At 44.0% G+C, this 20,983-nt stretch overlaps 1 protein-coding gene across 2 annotated transcripts in view; it reads right to left on the bottom strand.

Annotated features, from left to right (window-relative positions):
* Positions 1–474: 474 nt before the first annotated feature.
* Trpm8 (transient receptor potential cation channel, subfamily M, member 8) overlaps positions 475–20,983 on the bottom strand; it is an 86,231-nt gene continuing 65,722 nt past the window's right edge. Inside the window, exons 22-26 of one of the 2 annotated variants that reach the window (XM_087564679.1) lie at positions 16,554–16,744; positions 11,868–11,967; positions 10,437–10,470; positions 6,468–6,559; positions 475–2,863 (exon numbers count right to left, since the gene is read on the bottom strand). In XM_087564679.1, the coding sequence (XP_087420805.1) occupies positions 6,509–6,559; positions 10,437–10,470; positions 11,868–11,967; positions 16,554–16,744 (376 nt within the window). In that variant the 3' untranslated portion in view covers positions 475–2,863; positions 6,468–6,508. 2 annotated transcript variants of the gene reach the window in all.

Raw genomic sequence — 20,983 nt, 5'->3', positions numbered from 1 at the left:
GGTGACATAATGGGGTGTGTGGTTCTGAGTCAGTGTTGCTAAACACACTGGTTACAGATGGGAGCCTAAACAAACCATACCTACTGTGGTGGCTTTGAACTCTTAATCTCTTCCTCTCTCTTGGGGGAGGTGTGTGGTCTTGATGGAGAAAGTACAGGTCCACTTTGAGATTAAAATTCCCTCACCACTCCGAGTTTGCTCTCCCTGAAGTGTGTGTACTGTTCAAGATTTGAACTTTCAGTGCCTGTCACCATGCCTGCTGCTTTGCCTGATCACCATGACCGACTCATCCCTCTAGAACCATAAGCCCAAACTCTTCTAGAGGTTACTTTTGGTCATGGTGTTTTGTCACAATAACAGAGAAGTAGTTAATACACCTACCAGAAAGTGAAGAACAGTATCTAAATCTCTCGATGCCGCTTGTTTCTGCGTTATCATCCTGGTAACTCAAACCCCTTTAGGAATGACCATAACTCAGCAAAGAATGACTTTTATTTTTTTTACTCTCACTAGAATGACACACATAGATATGAATGACAATTCCTCCGTGGTTTAATGCTCTCACACACTGAAACCATGATGCAGGAGTCTCTGGTGTTGTGCATAAGTCTACGGATGGTTAGTACCAGAACAACAGATGTAGCACCTTTGATCTGACAGATGAGCTGTTTTCAGGAGCTACGTTAGACATAGTGACGTCACATGAGCACACATCCTGCAGAGTAACCATGTGAGGAAACACTAAGCATCGTCTAACTCTTCTTCAGGGTCAACAGGAGCACTCTGTGTACAGAGAGTGTTTATTAAGCCAGTGGACACACAATGTGGACAGAAGAGCACATGAACACACTGATTAGATGGGCTTGGCAGACAGACTAAGCTAAGTCTCATTTGCTTCTTTAAGTCCAGTTCCTTACTTGAGTTGAAGGTAAGGCTCTGACTGTTTTTCTGTCTGAATAGTCTGTGGGCTGTCCTACATTTTATTTATTTTTTTTACAAATCCCTATGTAGAGGACAGACCCTTTCTCCTGGTGGTTTCAGACACGGCAAGCACCTTGTTCATCAGGGTAAAATGGAAGTGGAATGCTCTCACTAACAGATCAATGTTCAGGGCTGGGGATTTAGCTCAGTGGTAGAGCGCTTGCCTAGGAAGCGCAAGGCCCTGGGTTCGATCCCCAGCTCCGAAAAAAAAAGAACCAAAAAAAAAAAAAAAAAAACAGATCAATGTTCAACTTTCCATCCGTTGGCCATTTTCATTATGTAAATTTGTTCTGTCCACTCACTGCTTCTGAAACTCCAGTGAGTTAGAGACCTGTGAGGCCAGGGTGGTTTAAAATGCAGGCAGCCTTTGCTCCGCCCCTCCCTGCTGACATTTGCAGGGTGTGAATAGCAAGACCAAATAAAAATAAACACATCTGGGTTAATGCTTCTGCTATTCTTCTACCTAAATATTCAGTCAACAGCTCTCTGCTGAGGGTCACCCCTTCAGTTGCTGGGTCTATGATATATGAAAAAGTTGAAAAAGTTTCACTTTTAACACTCATAATTACTCGGCTCCCTCAGCCGAGCTCTTTTGAGCACAAATACCACAGCTCCAAAGTAGGATAGGGGTGGAGTGTTCAAGCAGATAATCACTCCAAGTCTGCACCAACACTGCATGCTCCACAAACACCTAGATGAGAGTGTTGGCTTCTTCCTAAAGTGAGAATGAAATGGAATATGTCTTACTAGAGAGAACTCCATATAGCTTATGTCTTACGCATAAGTGACTAAATCCTATTTTGCTATATACATTGATGGAAAAAGCCTTGCAAGTGGCTTGGTAACCAACAGATATTGCAAAGACTCTAATATCCTATGTATGCGATTGCTTGATGTTCTTAATGCAGAGAGAAGACATGCACAAGGACATTCATTTTGACGGCTAGGAGGAGTCAAGAACCTACATTGTGGAGATGGCTAGAGGTCTGAATATTGCTAGATGACTGGTAATACTTGTAAAGACTGTGAGGAAAACATCTCAGATAAAATAGTTGATGAAAAGGCCTCTAGAAAACTGTATGTGCAGACAATGACATCGTGTAAGATTTTTTTTTAAAAGTGAAGTGTAGCATGCATAGAAAAGGCTGGGATTGAGCAAACACACGGAAGTGTGAGCAAGGGCTGTGAGTGGGAGGCCGTTTCCATACATTTTTGTGCTCCTCTAACCTCCTGTGAGATCCATTTGCTATTCTCAATGGGGAAATAATGAGAGAATGGAGGAGAGGCACACTCCCAAAAACAAAAGGAGCAAGGTACGGCTCTCAAGGGTTCCTTCAGCAGGAGTCCTGGAGAGCCCCAGAGAAAGAAGTCACTGCCTCCATGTGCCCCCCACACACACACACCTCCCACGTTTGACATGTGAGAAAGGAGAGGTTGCCCCAGGGTATTTTAGCATCCGGCCTGACTTTTCTTTGGGGTGGTGTAGGACTCTGACACTATGTCGATGAATTCATCATACAATGCAGAAAGGGGACAGTAGGAAATAAACACAATAGCAGTGTAGGTGTAAAATCAGGGCCAGGGTCACAGTCATGGGAGGTGCATGAGACGAGGGTGGGAAAGGTGTGTCATCACTTAAACCTTCAGCATCAGTTCAAGGCTCCGAGATGCAGACAGCACAGGCACCTTCATGGAGGAACCTTTGCACTCCTCTTCTTGTGCACAGTTCTCTGTACACTTTGGTCCCTGACCTATGCCCTTGAGGGTGACTATGACTCATCCACTTTGTGCCCAGGGACCTGGAAATGTCTCCTTTAGAAGTCAATAGCAGTATTGTTTATCAGAGTCCCACGAGCCTCCAAATCCAGGTGTTTGATTTGATCTGTAAAGATGAAGAAGATGCTGAATTAGTAATAATAATTAATTAATTCATAAATTAATTAATAAAGTTATTAATAAATTTCCCGCCTCCTCTCTTGTTTCAAAATATACTGGGAAGAGGCCTGGGCATGCAACCAAAATGTTAACCTGGGACATTAGCTGTGCTTGTCTGGGAGTCTGCCTGTGTGAGCTGTGTGAGGTTCTCTGAGCAAGGCCCAACTCATCCTATCTAAGTTAAGTCTTGGAAAGCCAAGAAGGACTTTATTTGTTCAGTAGTTGCTACGCGAAATTAAAAATGAATAGAAAACCCCAACAGTTATCAAAATGTAGTTTCAAATAACTCAAAATGACAATCAAAAGCTTTCTTTTTCAGAAACTGAAACAGTGTGACCAGGAGACAGGTCTCTGGAAAACAGGCCATCTCCAGGGACCTTCCTTCCCCTAATAGTGCTTGGAGAGGCTGCCTACTCCTGATACAAAGTAGAGAAAGGCTTGCTCTGGAGCCTTACTTCTAGGCATAGAATAAGAAAAAGAAAAAAATAGGTCCAAGAAATTGGACCAAAGGCTGACGTCCAGATAAAGATGGGAGCAGGGCTAAATGCCTCTGCCTGCCCCACCCCCACCTGTGCCAGCTCTCACTCCCCTGAGGTGCCCTGTCATACCATCCCAGGGAAAGATGATAACCCTGAGCCCTAGAGAAAGAAGCACTGAGAGACACTGGAAGACTAGAGTCTGAGACACTTAGGGCTGGTGACCAGTAAAACTGAACTTTTTCTTAAGGGTGTGAACATTAAGAAAGAACTTACCAGACCCCTTATGAACAACAATGCCAAGCAACTAGAGCTTCCAGGGACTAAGCCACTACCTAAAGACTATACATGGACTGACCCTGGACTCTGACCTCATAGGTAGCAATGAATATCCTAGTAAGATCACCAGTGGAAGGGGAAGCCCTTGGTCCTGCTAAGACTGAACCCCCAGTGAACGTGATTGTTGGGGGGAGGGCAGCAATTGGGATAGGATGGGGAGGGGAACACCCATAAAGAAGGGGAGGGGGAGGGGTTAGGGGGATGTTTGCCCAGAAACCGGGAAAGGGAATAACACTCGAAATGTAAATAAGAAATACTCAATTTAATAAAATAAAATAAAATAAAAGGAAGAACTTACCTAAAGGTGAAAAAAAAGTACACAAAAGTGACATTTGATACACTCAGTGTTTCTAAAGATGCCACTGGGTGAAATTCATGGGGCATATATTTAATTTGTATGTTTGTGTGTATATGTGTGTGTGTTAGTGTATACACTAGTATGTATTAGAGTGTGCACCAATATATATGTTAGTGTTTGTTATTCAGTGAGTTCGTGCATGTTAATGTGTGTTCGTATGGGGGTTATTGTGTTATTGTGTTTTTCAGTGTATGTTAGTGTGTTATTGTGTATGCGTTAGTACATGTCAGTGTATCGGTGTATGGGTTAGTATGTGTGTGTGTGTGTGTGTGTGTATGATGTTGGTGAGTCTCAGGATGTATATTGGTGTATATGTTAGTGTATGGGTCAGTGTATGTGTGTTAATATAGGTTAGTGTGTGTGTCAATGTATATGTTAGTGTGTATTAGTATGTGTACGTGTGTGTTACTGTGTGTGTTACTGTGTGTGTTACTGTGTAGGTATCATGTGGAAGTTAGACGACAACCTCAGGTGTTGTTCCTTAGATGCTGTTACTTTTTTTCGGCACAGTATCTCTCACAGACTCCAGCTCTCTGATTTGGCCAGCCAGCAAACAGAGAGTCACCTGCCTCTGCCTCCCCAGGGATGACATCACCAGGGCAACTGTCATACCTGGCTTTGATATTTGTTTTCTTAGATTCTTTTTCTACCCTGTCTTTCTCACACAACAGCACATGGTGCACATATTGTGTACATCCCAGCATATGCTACCCACACTGTGCACGCACGCGCGCGCGCGCGCACACACACACACACACACACACACACACACACACACACATACAGTGCATATTACTGTGCATACACCAGCACATGATACACATACTGTGTACATACCAGCACATGATACACACACTGTTTACATACCAGCACACGATATATATTCACTGTGCACATATCAGCACATGGTGCACATATGCAAGAGTAATGTCACATCCTTGCAAGTCATTTTTATTCAGCCTTTCATTAACTCTAAGCATATTATTAACAAAGGCCCAAGCTAAGTGCAGGGTGGATTGGTAGGAGACCAGTCTGTTTGCCCATTTCACAGTCAAATAGCTGAAAGGAAGAGGAGGTCAGAGTTTCCTGGGCGAGTATACCAATATAGATTTGAGCATTTTCTGATTATGTTTATTCACACATTTTTAATTACATTTATATTTATTTTTATCACTTGAGTTGTTTTGTCTGTTCCTGTATTTTTTTTCAGCTCATAGATGAAGAATAGAAGGCTTCAGCATATCCGGGAAGTGCCACTCAGTTTTCAGATTTTCAGGCATAAGCCTTCCATACTGGAGCCTATAGATGTGAGCTGTGACTGCCAGGACTCAAGGAACACAGGTAGACAGCCAAAGACACCAGGATTTCCCTGCAGCATGATCACCATGCACAGGGAAATCCTACAGTCCTAAAGGAAGTTATTTTAAATGACAAGTATGTTAAACAGGCAAAGGTCAGGGTAAGGGCCACACCGGAAGCCAGTGCCAGAGAACAGTCAAAGGCTGGTGTGAGAGGCAGGTCAAGAGGCCAGTGTGAAGGACCAGAGAGGTGTCAGTGCTAGACACCAATGTGAGGAGTCAGCATTAGGGGGCAGTGGGAGAGGTCAGTGCAAGTGGCCAACACAGTGTAGTCCCAACCATACAGATAACCTTTTGCTGTGCCCAGTCAATCGAGACAGAGATGGGAACTCTTCTCTGTTTCTATTCCTTACAGTTTACTAGTGGACCAATAGAACACCCATAGCTGTGCCTCCATCCTCCTCCCTGCCTCCCCATGCTCCTAAAATTATCAACATTTGATTTCAAGATTTGGACAGATTCTGGGAAAACATGTTCAAAGCAAATGGCAAGATGCTGGAGCAAAGCCCTGAGTTCAACTTTGCCAATTAATTGAATTACGTGTTATTGTGTGAATGAGCTGTTGTTAAAAGTATCCCATCCCCAACCCCACCCCCAGAACATTTTCAGAAAGTAGAAAGGTGCTCCCCATACATCTACCCCACAGCAATAGAACCCACAAGAATAAGGGACATTTCAGGCGTTTCCACAAAAATATCTATGATAAAGTATTAAGAAGGAAAAAATAGCAAATCTTTGATCAGCAGGACCTCGTTTCGATTTATGTAAAATCTGATGTAAGCCTGGCAAGTGTTGCGTAGAACCTGGAGGCTAACAGTGCCCTAGAGCCATGATGGCAGACAGACATGAGGATGAACTTCCCACTCCTTGTCTCAAGACCATGACTTATTTGATTTGTTTTGTACAAAGCTTTATTGTCAAAGCTGACAACATGTGAAAATAAAATAAGTTAGAAAACCACCATGATTTAAAAATATTTTTAAAACACTAAAATTCTTGGAGCAAAGAAAAGAGACTCACCTTATTGCAATTTGACTTCTCTCCATGAGCAGTCGCCTGCCTTATTTGATTTTATTAGCAATCTCTTTCAGAAGACCTTTGAGATCATTAAGCTTGGAATGGAGGGGAAGAAAGAAAACCTGGTCTTAAGACAAATGTTCAATACTCTATTTTAAATGACAAGTATGTTAAACAGTAAATGAGACACAGGGAGGGGCAACAGACCCTGCTCGTTCCGTACTTATGGTCAGCGGTTGGCAAAGGAATCATTGGCTTAATGAAATGCAAGTCAAAAAGGGTTTCCTCTTAGACCTAGTAGATTATGTTGGCATGGGAGTAATATATGCAGATGTATGCAAATATACCCAAATATATGCGATGTCTTACTAAGGTACTAATAAAGTTTTGCTGTATAAAAATATGATGCTGATAAAAATTATGAAGATACCAGTAAGATATGATCGTGTGCTTCCTAACACATACACAAACGGTAAACCCCCAATATAACTTATATAAATAATAAAGAAGATTATTCTGTATATTACAGGAGGTTCATGGCCTAAGTTTAAGTTACATGTTACCTTGATGTAGTGCATTAAAGGGCATGGACAGGTTTAATTTGTGTAGTTGGCTCCCAGCTTGCTGTGTGACTTCTCTCTGGACATTTGGGGACAGAGGGAGGAATCTGTGTAGTTAGACCTGTTTCCAGGGATAACCTCTTCCTTTAACTTAGAAAAAAAAAGAACAAAGAAATTTGAGGGCTAATGGCCACCTCAGTGAACACTGCACAGTGGGTGAGAACCCCACTTCCAGGCTCCGGGTCATCTGTGAATAACTTTGATTACTGTTGTAATGAGATGAAAATCAGTTTTGCTCCCCCTGGGGGATTTTGTTAATAGTAAAATGGTATTAATCAGCAGCTCCAAGGAGAGCATGGGGTGCTCAGAATAAAATAAGTGAAGCAGAGAACAAGAAGAAAACAAGCAAACTTAAGCGCCCGTTTCAGGAAAGACTAAACAAACCGACAAACCTTTACCTAGACTGCTGTACGACCTGTCCCTATTGTACTGTGTGCTGACATGAAGAGACAGGGGCTGCTTAAGCCTGGATTCCCTGGCCCCTCATAAGGGGAGAACACAGTCTGATAGGCTTCTGCAACCAGAGATGGCCAGGCAGGCATAATCTGCACCCAGTTAGACAAGGGCCACAAAGGCACCTGCCAGTACTCACAACAGTCCTGCTCCAGGAACAGGCTGGTCAAACAGTTATGCATTAGGCTACACACCAGAGAAAACGGAGGTCTCATGAAAGACACACTTTAAGTACCTACATCCAGTCTCCTTCATCTTCCACTGGGACAGGTGGCTAGCCATTCTGGTACTGAAGCCTTACATAGCTTGGGGCTTCTCTAAATACACAAACGTAACAAGACTAGACCAAGAATACAGAGTCCAGGGCCAACAAGATGTCTCAGCTGGTAAAGGAACCTGCTGCTATGTCCGGTGACCTGAGTTCAATCCCCCATGGCTACATAGTTGAGGGAGACAATCAAACCGTAAGAATTGTTCTATGACCTCCACACGCATAGTGGGGCATGTGCACACAAACATGTAATACACACTTAAAATGTAATACTTTGTTTTAAAAGAATACAAAGTTCAAACGAACTAGTAGCAAACAAGGAGAAAGAGTTGGTATCAAACGTTGCTAACAAAGGAAAGCTCGGGAACAGAGAGTTGGTTTCATTACCAGTGAATACCAGCCAACGTTTAAAGGTGAACAAATGCCTACATGCTATTCAGACGCTTCCACAAAATAGGAGAGAGACTGCTTCCAGATTCCATGTGTGAGGCCAAGATTACCCTGATCTGAAAGTCTGACAAAGATAGCAAAGAGAACTACTGGCCAACATCCTAGTGAATAAAGATGCAAAATACTGATAAGGTAATAAGAAGCTAAATTCAAGAGCACGTTAAAATTACCACACACCACAACTAAGTGCAGTTCGCCCCTGAGACAGAAGGATGGTTCGGCTATGAAAACCAATGGGTGTGATAAACTACACAAACAGAAGACAGAAACAGCACGGTCCATGCACTCGACGCAGGAAAATCAGCAGAAAGCTCAAATTCTTTCACAGTAGAAACTCAACAAAATAACTACTTACTTAGACGTGATTAAAGACTATGAAGAAAGAATCCTAGGATCATATTCAGTATCCCATCATCTCTAAGATCTTAAGACAAGATTTCTTGTCCTCACCACTCTTATTCTAAATGGTGTTGGGAGTTCTAGCCAGTGCAATCAGGTAAGAAAAGGAGAAAGACTATCTAGATGTGTTTACATAGGTTTTTAAATAATATCTTGAAATAAAGACTCTACCAAAAATCTTTCCTGGAAAAAAATGGATTGAATCTGGTAAAAGTGGTATTTCTATTATGGAAAACAATCAGAAATTCCTCAAAACAGTAAAAGCAACCTAGTTAACCCACTCCTGGGTCACAGTTAAAGAGCTCCTGTGTTGTCCCAGCTACCCCACTCCTGGTATACAGATAAAGAGCTCCTATGTTGTTCCAGCTACCCCACTCCTGGTACCCAACTAAAGGGCTCCTGTATTGTCCCATTCACTGAGGCACTAGTCATAGACATGGAAGAAAAAAAACCCCAAGTGTCAATGAATAGATTGATAGGTGAAGAAAATGTGGCTCATGTATACAGTGGAGGGTAATTTCATCTTGAAGAAAGGAAGAAAACTCTACCATCTTCAGGAGTACAGATTGTCCAGATGACAGTGTGATGAGTAAAATAAATGAGGCACAGGCAGGCAACGCCTCCCATGTGATCTCACCCATAGATATAGCCTAAAATAGTTTAAAGCGTTAGGGAGAGAGAAGTGGCAATGGTTCTACTGTACTCTGAGGTGAGAATGAATACTAATATACTATATACATGTGTTAAAATACTAATATACTGTATATATGTTAATATTCATTTATTATCATTATTATTCACTATTACTGTCTATTGTATACATGAGATATGTTAAGACCAGAAGCTTTGAATTGAATCCTAGTACACGCAGAGATAGCAGCTCTGTAGGTATGTAAAGTAGCTGTGTTAGAATGTGGTAGAATAGTGTTTGCAATGTATATTTGATTCAAAATATCCAACTCTATACCTCAAATATATTGAATTTGTGTCAATGATATCTCAAGAGAGTTGCTTAAAACCAAAGTCAATTTAAAAGGAAAATAAAAAGATTCTAAATGCTTGCTCTAGAAACAAAAACTCGGAATGTGATCGCCAGAACTCTCTGAATGGAAAGCAAGCACAGTTGTTCAGTGTGGGAAGAAAGAGGACAAAGAAGGCAACTGAAAGGGAAGTAGAGGCAGTGAGACAGCTTGTGGTATGCAGGAGACTCTGCGCTGTGTGACTAGGGCTTCCAACACTGTTTGAATTGTAGTGATCATTTTGCAGTGTATATATGCATCAAAGGAAGCTAGTCACATCACATCCACAGTAAGAGCAGGGAGAACGAATGCAAGCATGAATGCCTAAACTCAGCTCATGTTCTCCATTCTTACATAGTCCAGGACCCAAACCCAGGGAATGATGCCACCCATAGTGGGCTGGGTCTTCCTACGTCAATTAATGTAATCAAGATAATCCCTTACAGACATGGTTACGGAACACACTGCTCTAGACAATTGCTTACTGAGACACTCTTTTCAAATGGCTTTAGATTGTGTCAAGCTGACAGTTGAATCTAGTAGAAATGGCACTTCTGGGCTATTCCACACAAGGGCTTGTAGCTTAAGAAGTAATTCTGCTTCAGGCTCCAGCTCCTAAGTAAATCATGCAGACAGCCAAAAGAAACACGTCTAATTTTTAAACAATGAATGTCTTCTTTTGTTTTCTGACCCCATATACAAGCCTAGAGCCAAAACCTCAAAAACATTAAAAAAATCATTCCAGAACATTGAGTCATACCTTTGTGTCCAGTTGTCTGAACCGATGCCTCATCCTGCAAGGACATTAAAAAATAAAGTAAGAGAAAGAGGAGGTTCCTTGGCTGTGTTTTCGTCTTTCAAAAGGTAGAAGACGTGTGTGTGTGTGTGTGTGTGTGTGTGTGTGTAATCTTCAGCTCAGGTCAGGGTCAACTGCATTGGTTTCTCTGATGTTCCTCCTCATGCCAAACAAAACAGAATTCCGTTCTCACCCCCAAAGACAGAAAATATCCAAGACCTTGGAGTCTAGAACACAGGGCATCCATGCTGTCTCAGGAGAAAGCGTATTCTATACCCCTTAGTAGCTGTGTTAATTCTAACAAAGAGATCATTTATACTCACATTTACTCATACAGGTTAGAGCATATTTTGAAGTGCCAGCTCTTAGAAGAAGTGACAGCTGACACTGAGGAAGGTCAGCCTATACATTAGGAAGAGCAGGCTTTCACAAACTCTGGTACACTACTTATATACAGTCTGCAGATTTGACTGACTTCCCTACTTCTTCAAGAAGTTTAATGACCGGGAGTCACATAGGAATTTATTTTTAAAAATCCGCACAATTTAAGTATGGTAGCTATCATTTTCCAGAGATAGCCTGTAACAAGCCACCTTCTATCTCTGTATTTCAACATTGCAAAAATAAGTGTGCCAGTGGCCTCGGCAAGATAAGGCAATTGCCCAGGACCCCTGAGTCTTCCTGGAACTTATTTCTGTAGTTGTGGCTCTTGTTTCTTGACTCTGTGGATGCTGATGTGTACCCTTCTACACTCAAGATCTCAGTGCCTAGAACACAGGGTATTTCCCTATTCCAAGAAAAAGATGTAGTCTTTAAGGACATTTTCTATTCTGTGCATTTTAGGGGAACAAGCATATTAGCTGAGGTCTGGTTTCTCCCTGTTTTGAGAGACTGACATAGGTCTCAGTAGTTATCTGCAATTGCCATGGTAATGTTTTTGAGTTACTGTCAATCTCTGACGAAAGCATGCCCTACTGAGCATGCTCAGATACACTGCCTCTTACAGACACCAGCTGCCATGGTTTGCTCATGCTTGGCCTAGGGAGTGGCACTATTAGGAGGTGTGGCCTTATTGGAGGAAGTGTGTCATTGTGATGGTGGGCTTGGAGACCCTCCTCCTCGCTGCCTGAGGATGCCCAGTGGTTCCTGGCTTCCTTCAGATGAAGATGTAGAACTCTAAGCTCTACCTGCACCATGCCTGCCTGGATGCTGCCATGATCCCACTTAGATGAAAATGGACTGGACCTCTGAACCTGTAAGCCAGCCCCAGTTGAATGCTGTCCTTTATAAGACTTGCCTTGGTCATGGTGTCTGTTCACAGCAGTAAACCCTAGCTAGGACACCAGCTTACAGATACAGAGGACACCTTGCCACAGAAGTGAGTGACTGACATACTCCTCTGCGTTGTCGTTGGCCTTCGTGTTGATCTTGACAAGGTAATTCTCCTTCATGACGCCCTCCCACGCCAAAGTCTCGTTGTCCTCATTTCTGAAACCTGAAATAACGAGAAGAGGAAAAACATTCAGGTTTGTTTGCTGTCTGCCCGTTTCCCAAATCGATGCACGCCAGGTTTCCAAGAGACTCTCAAACTAGGACAATTAGATTTGTCTGCGCCAGCTGATCTGGCTACCGTTACTGGTGACAGAAACAGAGCAATATTAATGAACTTCTTAGTAAGAGTAGGAGTGGGGGTCACCTGTGTGAACTAAGAATGTAATCTTCACTCTAAGGATCCAGTTGAACCTTGTCTGTGTCCTTTGAGACTTAGCCAGGACATTCCACTAATAATTCGGGTGCCCACATTTGCTGTGTCTGACTCCTGTGCTTTGATGACATGGAAACACAAATCCAGCTAGTTGGGTAATGACCACAGGTTTTCATCTCTCAGGCTAAAGTCAGGAGATCGTCAGAGGAGAGGAATCTGATGACATTGATTCTACTCTGAAACAGGTGGGCTGGGTCTTGAAGAGAAAGCCTTACCTCCACCCTCCATCCTTCCCTTTTCCCCTAAACCAGAGCAAACTGTACAACTGGCCTGGGACATGTTCCAGGGAGGTTTTAGCTCACTTTCTTATGGTGTCTGAGGCTTTCAGATGGAGACCACACAAAGAAAACATCATCAAGGTCACTAGCATTTGCAATGGACATGAAACCTCAAGAATTCATGGGGACAGGAAAGAGATGTTGGTGTAGATGGCCACTTGGAATAGGTGTGTGTGGCTTTGACCCTTAACTTACCATTTAAATGCATATATTCTCACATTAGACACTCTAATACCTTCCTTAATTGAAATAATTAACCGGAGTGCACAGCAAACATGACTTTATCTTCAATGCCCGTTATCATTCTTCGAGACGGTTCCTAACCAATTCTCTTTTAAGTGCATTTCTGAGTAGTTTCCAGTGGCTTTCCTTCAAACCAAGTGCTTAGAACTCAGCATAAAAAAGATCGAAACTTCTGGACACAGGCAGCCAGAACAAAAGTGACAGGCAGCCAAGAAAAATGGTCAGCTTCCATTTCGATCAGGGAAAGGCTAGCTGAAACGGTGGCCTAGCATTTCTACCAATATACTGAAAAAAAAATTAGCAGGCTCTAACGAAATGGGCATATTTGTCCCAGCAAAAACTATGGAAAGCACGCAGATGTATTCTGAGAAAAGCTCATTCATTGTAACAACCTAATGGTGACAGAGGATGAGACGGTTGTGAGAAACATTACACAGAGCGTTGGTGCTATGCTTGCTCTTTCCCTGGACAGTTGTCTTCTAGAATTAACATGAAAACATTAAAATGTGGCAGAACGTACATATATCACTTTTTATCATGACATCATATATTACTAAGAATCAAACCCGGGGCTGGAGAGATGGCTTGGTGGTTGTGAATGTTTGTGTATACACACACACACACACACACACACACACACACACACACATATATATATATACATATATATATATATATATATATATATATATATATATATATATACTTTTTAATGCAATTACCAAGTGGCATACTTTTCTGACTTGAAGATATTGCTAAACAAGTTTAAAAAAGGGGTTGGGAGTCTGCCATTCTGAACATTATTTGTAGTTTTCCTTCAAAGAAGGGCAATTTCAAAATTAAACCCTGGCCTCCCCCGTCGTTTGGAGGCGAACACAAAGTGCACTTAAGAACGCCCCTGCCAGCTGGAACCCCTGGGAGAGGCCAAGTGCTGTGGGCTCCAGAATGAGTCCTCTCCAAAAGGCAGCAAGAGGGCCCATAGTACTCAGCAGGCTGGAGAGACTCTGGTGAGGGAACTGGGCTCTGGCTCTGCTGGGGAGAGGAGACCTGTCCTTCCGTTTCTCTGTCTCCTCCTGAGACTGAGGTCTGTTGAAAGAGGGCAGATAGCATTGCTTCTTCCTATTGTCCACAGAGCATCTCTCTCCTAGAGTCTCCCTGGGGAGAAGGACAAATAACAGGCGTCTCTGACACACCTGCTTGCTTTCTCAAGCTGAAACTCCTTCCTGTTGGCTGGCTAGACACGGGGGATGAGGGTGTTTCCAGTGGACGTTCTTATCTTTCTTCGATGCGATGCATTTTGCCTGAAGCCAGAAGCTCATCTGCCTTCCTGACACTGAGTTCCCAGGTTCTGCTGATCCCAAGTTAGATGTATTAGATCCCGAGAATGGACTTTTACCACATGGAGTCCCATCAGTCCATGCCCAACTCGAGTCAGTGTGAGGCAGTTCTCTAGACTGTTCATTCCCTTTCCAGACAACACTGAATGTTACTTAGACCCTGTCTTTTGTCTTTATACCGAAACAAATCCTTCCTCCACGTGTGTGTGTTTGTGTGTGTGTGTGTGTGTGCATGTGTTCATGTGGATGCATAAGTGTACACATGTGTGTAGAGACCAGAGGGTAAGTATTAGGTAGTCTCCTTAACCACTGTTCACCTTTTTCTTGAGACCATAATTCTTGGTGAACCTGGAGCCCACTGATTGGTTAGAGGACCTGGTGGGCAGGCTGTAAGGAACCTGCTGGATCTGCCTCCCCAGCAATGGGATTACAGGCATGTACACTATGTCTGCCTTCTACATGTGTGCCAGAGATCTGAACTCAAGTCCGTAGGCTTATGGGGCAAGACATTTGCCAATGGAGCCATTTCTCAGCTTCTTTTCCCCACTATGACTCGCACTCATTGTTTAGAAATGTGTAAGCCTTCCTGTGGCATTGATTGCACCCCTAAGTCTTCTCCCAGATTCTGGAGACACCCTCGTTTATAACACGATCTCAAGATGGAAACAAATATAGAAGCGGGCATGTCACTGTGAGCCTCTGATATCTGGATGTGGGTATTGCACACTTTCAGATTCTAGGTCTCCACATTCAGCTCCCGTACTGAACACAAAGACTTCCGCTCTTTCAGTTGGTAATGGCTCAATTTGTTTTCCTCAGCAAAATAATGGGAAGAAACACAGCCACGTATCCAACCTGTCAAAATACTTTCATCAAGGAAGGCAATCGTATGTGTGCAATGGTTAGTGACACCTCCAAAGTGCCATTTAATGTCTTGGAATGGCACAGTGAAAGTTGGGCATGACGGTCCTTCCTGCCGTAGGCCGACTGAAAGCTGGGGGTGTTTATATTCTGAAAGCTGGAATAGAATAGTATATAGGTCAGGTTTCCAGGAATCGTACTGAAGGTCAGCCAGGAGCATCTGGCCTCAAGTTTAATGTAAAGAACCTCACCAAAAAATATGTCAAAGTCGCCACCAATTATCGTATCTAGGAAGATAATATTTTTACTTTCTGAAGCATAATATTTGGAGTTCCTTCAAAGAGGCGTGGTCAGCCTAACGTGATGTGCACATCTGCTTTATGTGCATTTCATCACACATCATGAGGCAAACAACCAGAGCATTGCACGCAGCTTACTGCTGTCGAGAGAGAGAGAGGCACCTTACAAGATCCTGTGATAGCGCAGAATGGAGTGGAGCCAGGAGAGAGGTCCTGTGACGAAGACACAGGGGTCCAGGGTACCAAGAGCATGCTCTAGACAACAGGTAGCAAACGAAACCTTCTCTGGAGAGGTTGCTATTGTGGGTTGCAGCCAGTGAAATGATAGCACTCAAGGAGGTCACTCTCTGCCTCCATGTTCCCCAGATGCTAGGTATGGGGTTTGAGGACTTGAAATTGGCCCTTCTGGGTCTTCATCTGCCTTGAGATGCTGTCTCCTTCCTTTGTGGATAGGTTCCCATCATTGGACCTTGGAAGTATATGACTGATACTTTCAAAGGTTCACATTTGAGTTTGGGTAGAGTCTTAGATGAGCCACTGAGTTTAGCTGTTTGAACAATACTAGAATAATAGTTAAGACTTCAGGTACTCTAAGAATGAAATAACTGTGCCTTGCATTATGAGATGGACATGAAGATCTGGGAACCAGAAGTGGAATGACACTGGTTACATGATTTTTTCCCCCAAATCCCCACCTGTTTGTTTCCAAGATGACACTGTGGTAGCCCCTTCAAGAGGTGGAGCCCAGCACGCTCTTAGAAGAGATCATGAGTCACCATTCTGAGTCACCCCTGTTCCCTGGCTAGTGATCTACGTGATTTTCTCAGGCCCAAAACGATGGAGCCACCCAGTCATGAGCTGAAATCCTGAGCACTTAGTCAAGTGAACCTTTGCTCTTCATAAATTAATTAGCTGGGGTGTTTCATTACAGTGATACATAAAAGCAACCCAAAACAATCCTCCTATGGTTGGCAGACTAACCCTGCTTCCCAAAACAAAAGACAAACAAACAAAAAAACACTAAACTAAACTAAACCCATGGTTCCACACTATCCATGAACCCTATTGGGAAGATTAACTTATCTATGCTATTATTATGTTTGTCCCAAAGTCATTTCCCTAAATGAGGCTCCCCTTCAGAGCTTCCCAAACTACCCTGTCTCTTGAGGCGTGCACTGGCTGGCCTGAGACCTGCTCTTTAGAGACATACAATGACCAGACTGTAGTGACTGAGACCACACATCCCTTGAAATGACCGACAGCTCTGGAACCCGAGCCCCAGCAGGTGACCCACTCACAGCAGGCAGAAGACTCCGTGTTCTTCTCTTTACAGCAGCATTTGAAACACTTCTTGACCACCATGTAGAAGTAAGCGAAGACGACGAAGGGGAAGGGGATGTTGAGGCGGTTGCAGTACTCCTGCACCAGGAAGTACCGCTGGAACTTCCAGACCTGATCGTTGTTCTCCTGCACAATGCCCACCGTGTAGCTGGCAGGGGAGAGAGAAGACACAGCTTAGAGACGTGCACTATCCATCACCCCCCCCTTTGCCTACGGTGGCGACACAGATGGGCAGCCGTCTATGTGGTAGTAGCCTAGGCCAGGCTGGTCAGAGGAAGCCATGTTGATACCATAGTCAGGACGACTAGGTGCAGGCCGCCTGCTGGCTTCAATGTGGATCTAGCTTTGGTTCATTTTGGATGTTTATTTGTTTATTTGTTTGTTTCTGATCACACAGTAAAAGTGTTCCGTGAACTTCAAAATGATGTAGATTTCCAAAGCTTCCAGTGGTTCCCTGGCTCATCTATATGCTAGTTACAAGGAATCTCATGATGTCTGCTCTCTCAAGAATATTTCATCCCTTCTTCCATCTAATTGGAACAGTCTGGAGAAACTGTGCTAGCATTTCTCAAGAGCCCCAGACAAAAAGCCAAAATGGCTCCCCTGAGGACGCCTTCCCCTCCGTGGCTAGGGAAGGCTGGGGAACAAACTTCTGCAGGAGAAGGGAAGAGGGATTCTAGAAAGAGTTGTCATCAAGGGCTGTTGCCCATGAGCTATCCAGATTCCAGAGGTACAGACTACATCTGGAAAGACCTTGGGCGGAGAAAGACAGGTTGAGAATTGTCCTAGGGTATATCAGCAAGGGCAGATCTGACTTTGCTGTGAGCTGCAAACATGTGGAGATTGACAGCTGCGCAGCTTCTGGGAAGCAAGGTGAGAAAGAGCTCTCCACTCAGTGCTCTCTTCAACTGAGAAAATTACAAGCCACTCCACAGCGCTCAGCTCTCTCCGCTGTGCTTGGAGTTAATGGAGCTGAGGACGAGACGCCTGCTGATGAGTCTGTCCACAGCTTAGCAGTTTCATCCAGGTGCCTCATCTGAGCAAGCGAGCTAGAGACCAGGTTTAATTCGGGTAAAGCACATAGTACTTGGGGAGAGATGGTGCTGAACAGCAGCACTGTGGGAACTAACCAAGCAAGAATTCGCACCTCTCCTCCAGCTCCTGATGAGACGTCAGAAAGCTGAATGGAAGTCCCTGCCAGACACAGGTTTATGGGAACTGTGAGCCCCGTGAAGTAGACAACACCCAGCTCAGAAGAAGCTGCAAGGCACAGTTTCTAAACTGAAGAAGAAAACACCTCCACAGAAAGATTTGCCTCTTAATGGAGACACAGACTCTCAGTTTTCTATCCAGAAGTAGGTCCTCCCATTTCTTTGAATTTTGCTGAGGACCAAGAAACTCAGATTGATCTCTGCTTCTTTTTCCCATATTAAATTCAGAAGTAGCGATGGACAGAGTATATGGCAGCTGATTAGCAGCCTGAAACACTTTTAGCAAAATGTTGTTTGTTTTGTTGTGTTTTATGGAGCCTTGAAAGGTTCATTGTTTTGACCCAGGGGCTTCACTTCTGGGAGTTCGAGCTAGGGATACAGAGATAGCCGATAAAACTATACAAAAACGGTTGCACACATGTGACTGCTCGCCATGCTACAGGCGAGAGTACCTTTAGATGAGTGCCCTTTACCTAGGAGAAGAGAGTAATCCAAGCCTTCAACACTGAGAGCACTCCTCCCTGGTTATGGATGGTGAGCGTGATTTCATTATGCCGCCACTGAAACTGGGTTTATAAATAATTATTTTATATGTCAAGTGGAAATAGCTAGGCTCGAACCCCTACTTTCAGCACAGTCTTACCGAGTAAATCAGGACTGGGGGGGGGGGGGGTGGATCTGTCACTGGAGGCGGCATCTCCAATGTCACAGCTGGGTGCCCTGGGTTCTCCTGCCCTTCCCCCTTCCAAACATCATACAAGAAGTGTGATAACTGCACATAACTATTAAAATGTCAAGGTTATGTCCTACCCCCAACTCTTCATAGCAATGACTTACGAGCTACCAAATCACCGAGGCCATAAGATAGAAAACACTTTCAATATAGCAGGACCTGATTTCTTTACTTATTTAGGTGCTCCTATAGTTTGAGCTCCTCCAGCTCACTGTGATCATCTGTGGATGATCTTGAACTAGTCATTCCCCTGCCTCCCTCTCACAGAGCTGGATTGCTGGCACAAGCCACCCACGCAACACGGCTTATGTGGTGCTTCAGATCAACACAAGGCTTCACACATGCTGGGCAAGCGTTCTACTATCTGGGCTTCATCCCCGCTCCCTACAAAGTGCTATTCCAGGCAGCCATTTAACATGCTAATAACGCTGTAAGGGCTGTCATCATCTACAATAAACAGATTGGGAAACTGAGGCACAGAAAGGACAGGGGAATTGAAGTGTTGAAGCCAGGATTTGGTCTAGCAATCTAGTCTGTCCCACATCAGTAGAGGTGGTGTGTGGGGTTGTGACAGTTCTACTCTGTATCCAAGGGGTTTCGTAGCATGACTTGACATTTTGGATAACCGCAAGGCATTTGACAACGTGGACAGTGTGTATTTTGAACACAATGGGGTCTCTAAAGGTAAGAAGCCTATGCTTAATGAATGCCCTCACGCATAAGCTCCTATGAGGCAGGCCAGTGGCCGCCTGATTCTTTCATCTACTTTTCTCAGTAGAATTTTTAGGTACAAAGCAGACAGCACTGCCGATCTAGAAATGGCTGTCGAGCATCTGTCTTCAATGTAGGTCAGGTTACTGGGAGGCTAAGGCTCAGCCTGCCATCCTTACTGCCTTCCCTGGTCCTCAGCTGGTTTTGCTGTCTACAAAGGACTCCATCCTCATCTACCACAGCAGCGGCTCAGATCTACAGAAGCACCCGAAATTAGTGACACCCAGGCTAAGAACCTACCAGAAGTCACAGCTCACCATTTTCTGTCAGAACAGCCATTTTTATTCTAATCACGAACACTAAGAACATCTTACAATTTCATGCACCTATTCCAAAATGGACACTGGCGGCTTAAATCTCAAAAGTCCAAACGAAAGCCACTGCGCCCTCTTTGAAACATCAAATGCCATTTTCAGATGTTTTATACAAAAGACGTTGCTATGTCCGGATGGAGGGAGACACATTCACTATGCTTGCAGCAAGTGCAGAAGCACGTGGAGCTCACTCTGGGAGCTCAGAGAGAAACTCTGCTGCATGGCCCTGCTGGGGATGAGATCGGTGCCTTGCCTGAACTGGCCATTTGGACTCAATGAAAGACACTGCAGGAACTGACAGACCTAAGCCATTTGCAGTCCTTCATTTATTTCCGCACAGCCCTGAGAATGATTAGGGCAAACAGAGGAGTCCCGACCAGGAAAAGGCCCTGCAGCATCACATTTTTTGAGTCCATTTAACTGAAGGTCTTTCTTGGGGGGAGGCCTGCAATCCCTGCCTCGGAAGTACGTAGTTAGGGCCTAACAATCACAGTTTTGTTTCTTCCTCAGCGGAACCGGATTTCAAGGCTCCTCCGGCCAGAAGAGATATTTCTTCTACACCTCATGGGCAAGATGAACCCTGGGAGCAGCACTCCTGATAACTGGTGAAAATCTGCATGTGCCTCCCGAGGCTTAAGGTGCTAGTGATGCTGTGCACCAATACCCAACGCCGAGGCCCAGCTTCCGGATTGTCCATTTTCTTTTAAATCAGCTCCACACTCAGTCAAATAGATACGTGAGTCCTCCATGGGAGGCTGATGACTGAAGATAACATCAAGTTGCTGTATTGAGATTAATTACATGTATTCATATATGTGCATGCTCGTGTGTGTGTGTGTGTGTGTGTGTGTGTGTGTGTGTACAAAACACAAGTCAAGTTCAGGTGTTGTTCCTTGGGTAACGTCCACTGTCCCCCTTTTTCTCTTGTCCAACCTGCAATTCATTAGGTTAACTGAGTATGAGGATCTGCATGTCTCTATCTCTCCAGACTGGAATTAACGAGTGTGCTGTCATGCCTGGCTTTTTAATGTGGGCTATGGGTCTTGAACGTATGTCTTCATACTCACGAAGCAAGCACTTTACCATCTGAGCTACCTCCTTATCTCTCTAAGTCTCATAGTGTTTAGAGGTTAGTCTTAACTTCTGTAGAGAGGAGACTAGATTCTGCAGAGAAAGGACCTCTACGACTGTTTCGTGACAATGCCTCTCAGTGACACAGGCACAGTGACAAGTCACAGGATTAGCCTCACCCGCACCAACTCAGACAGTGTTCAAAGCCTCCCAGATGATCTCTTCCCATCTGTATCTCCTCTAAGAGGCCATAAAGCCCGCCTCTTCACGCCACATCTCTAATACCC

The sequence above is a fragment of the Rattus norvegicus genome, chromosome 9 (genome assembly GCF_021556685.1).
Source record: "Rattus norvegicus strain SHRSP/BbbUtx chromosome 9, alternate assembly SHRSP_T2T, whole genome shotgun sequence".
Classification (NCBI taxonomy): Eukaryota; Metazoa; Chordata; class Mammalia; order Rodentia; family Muridae; genus Rattus; species Rattus norvegicus.
This window is presented reverse-complemented; position numbering and strand designations above follow the sequence as displayed.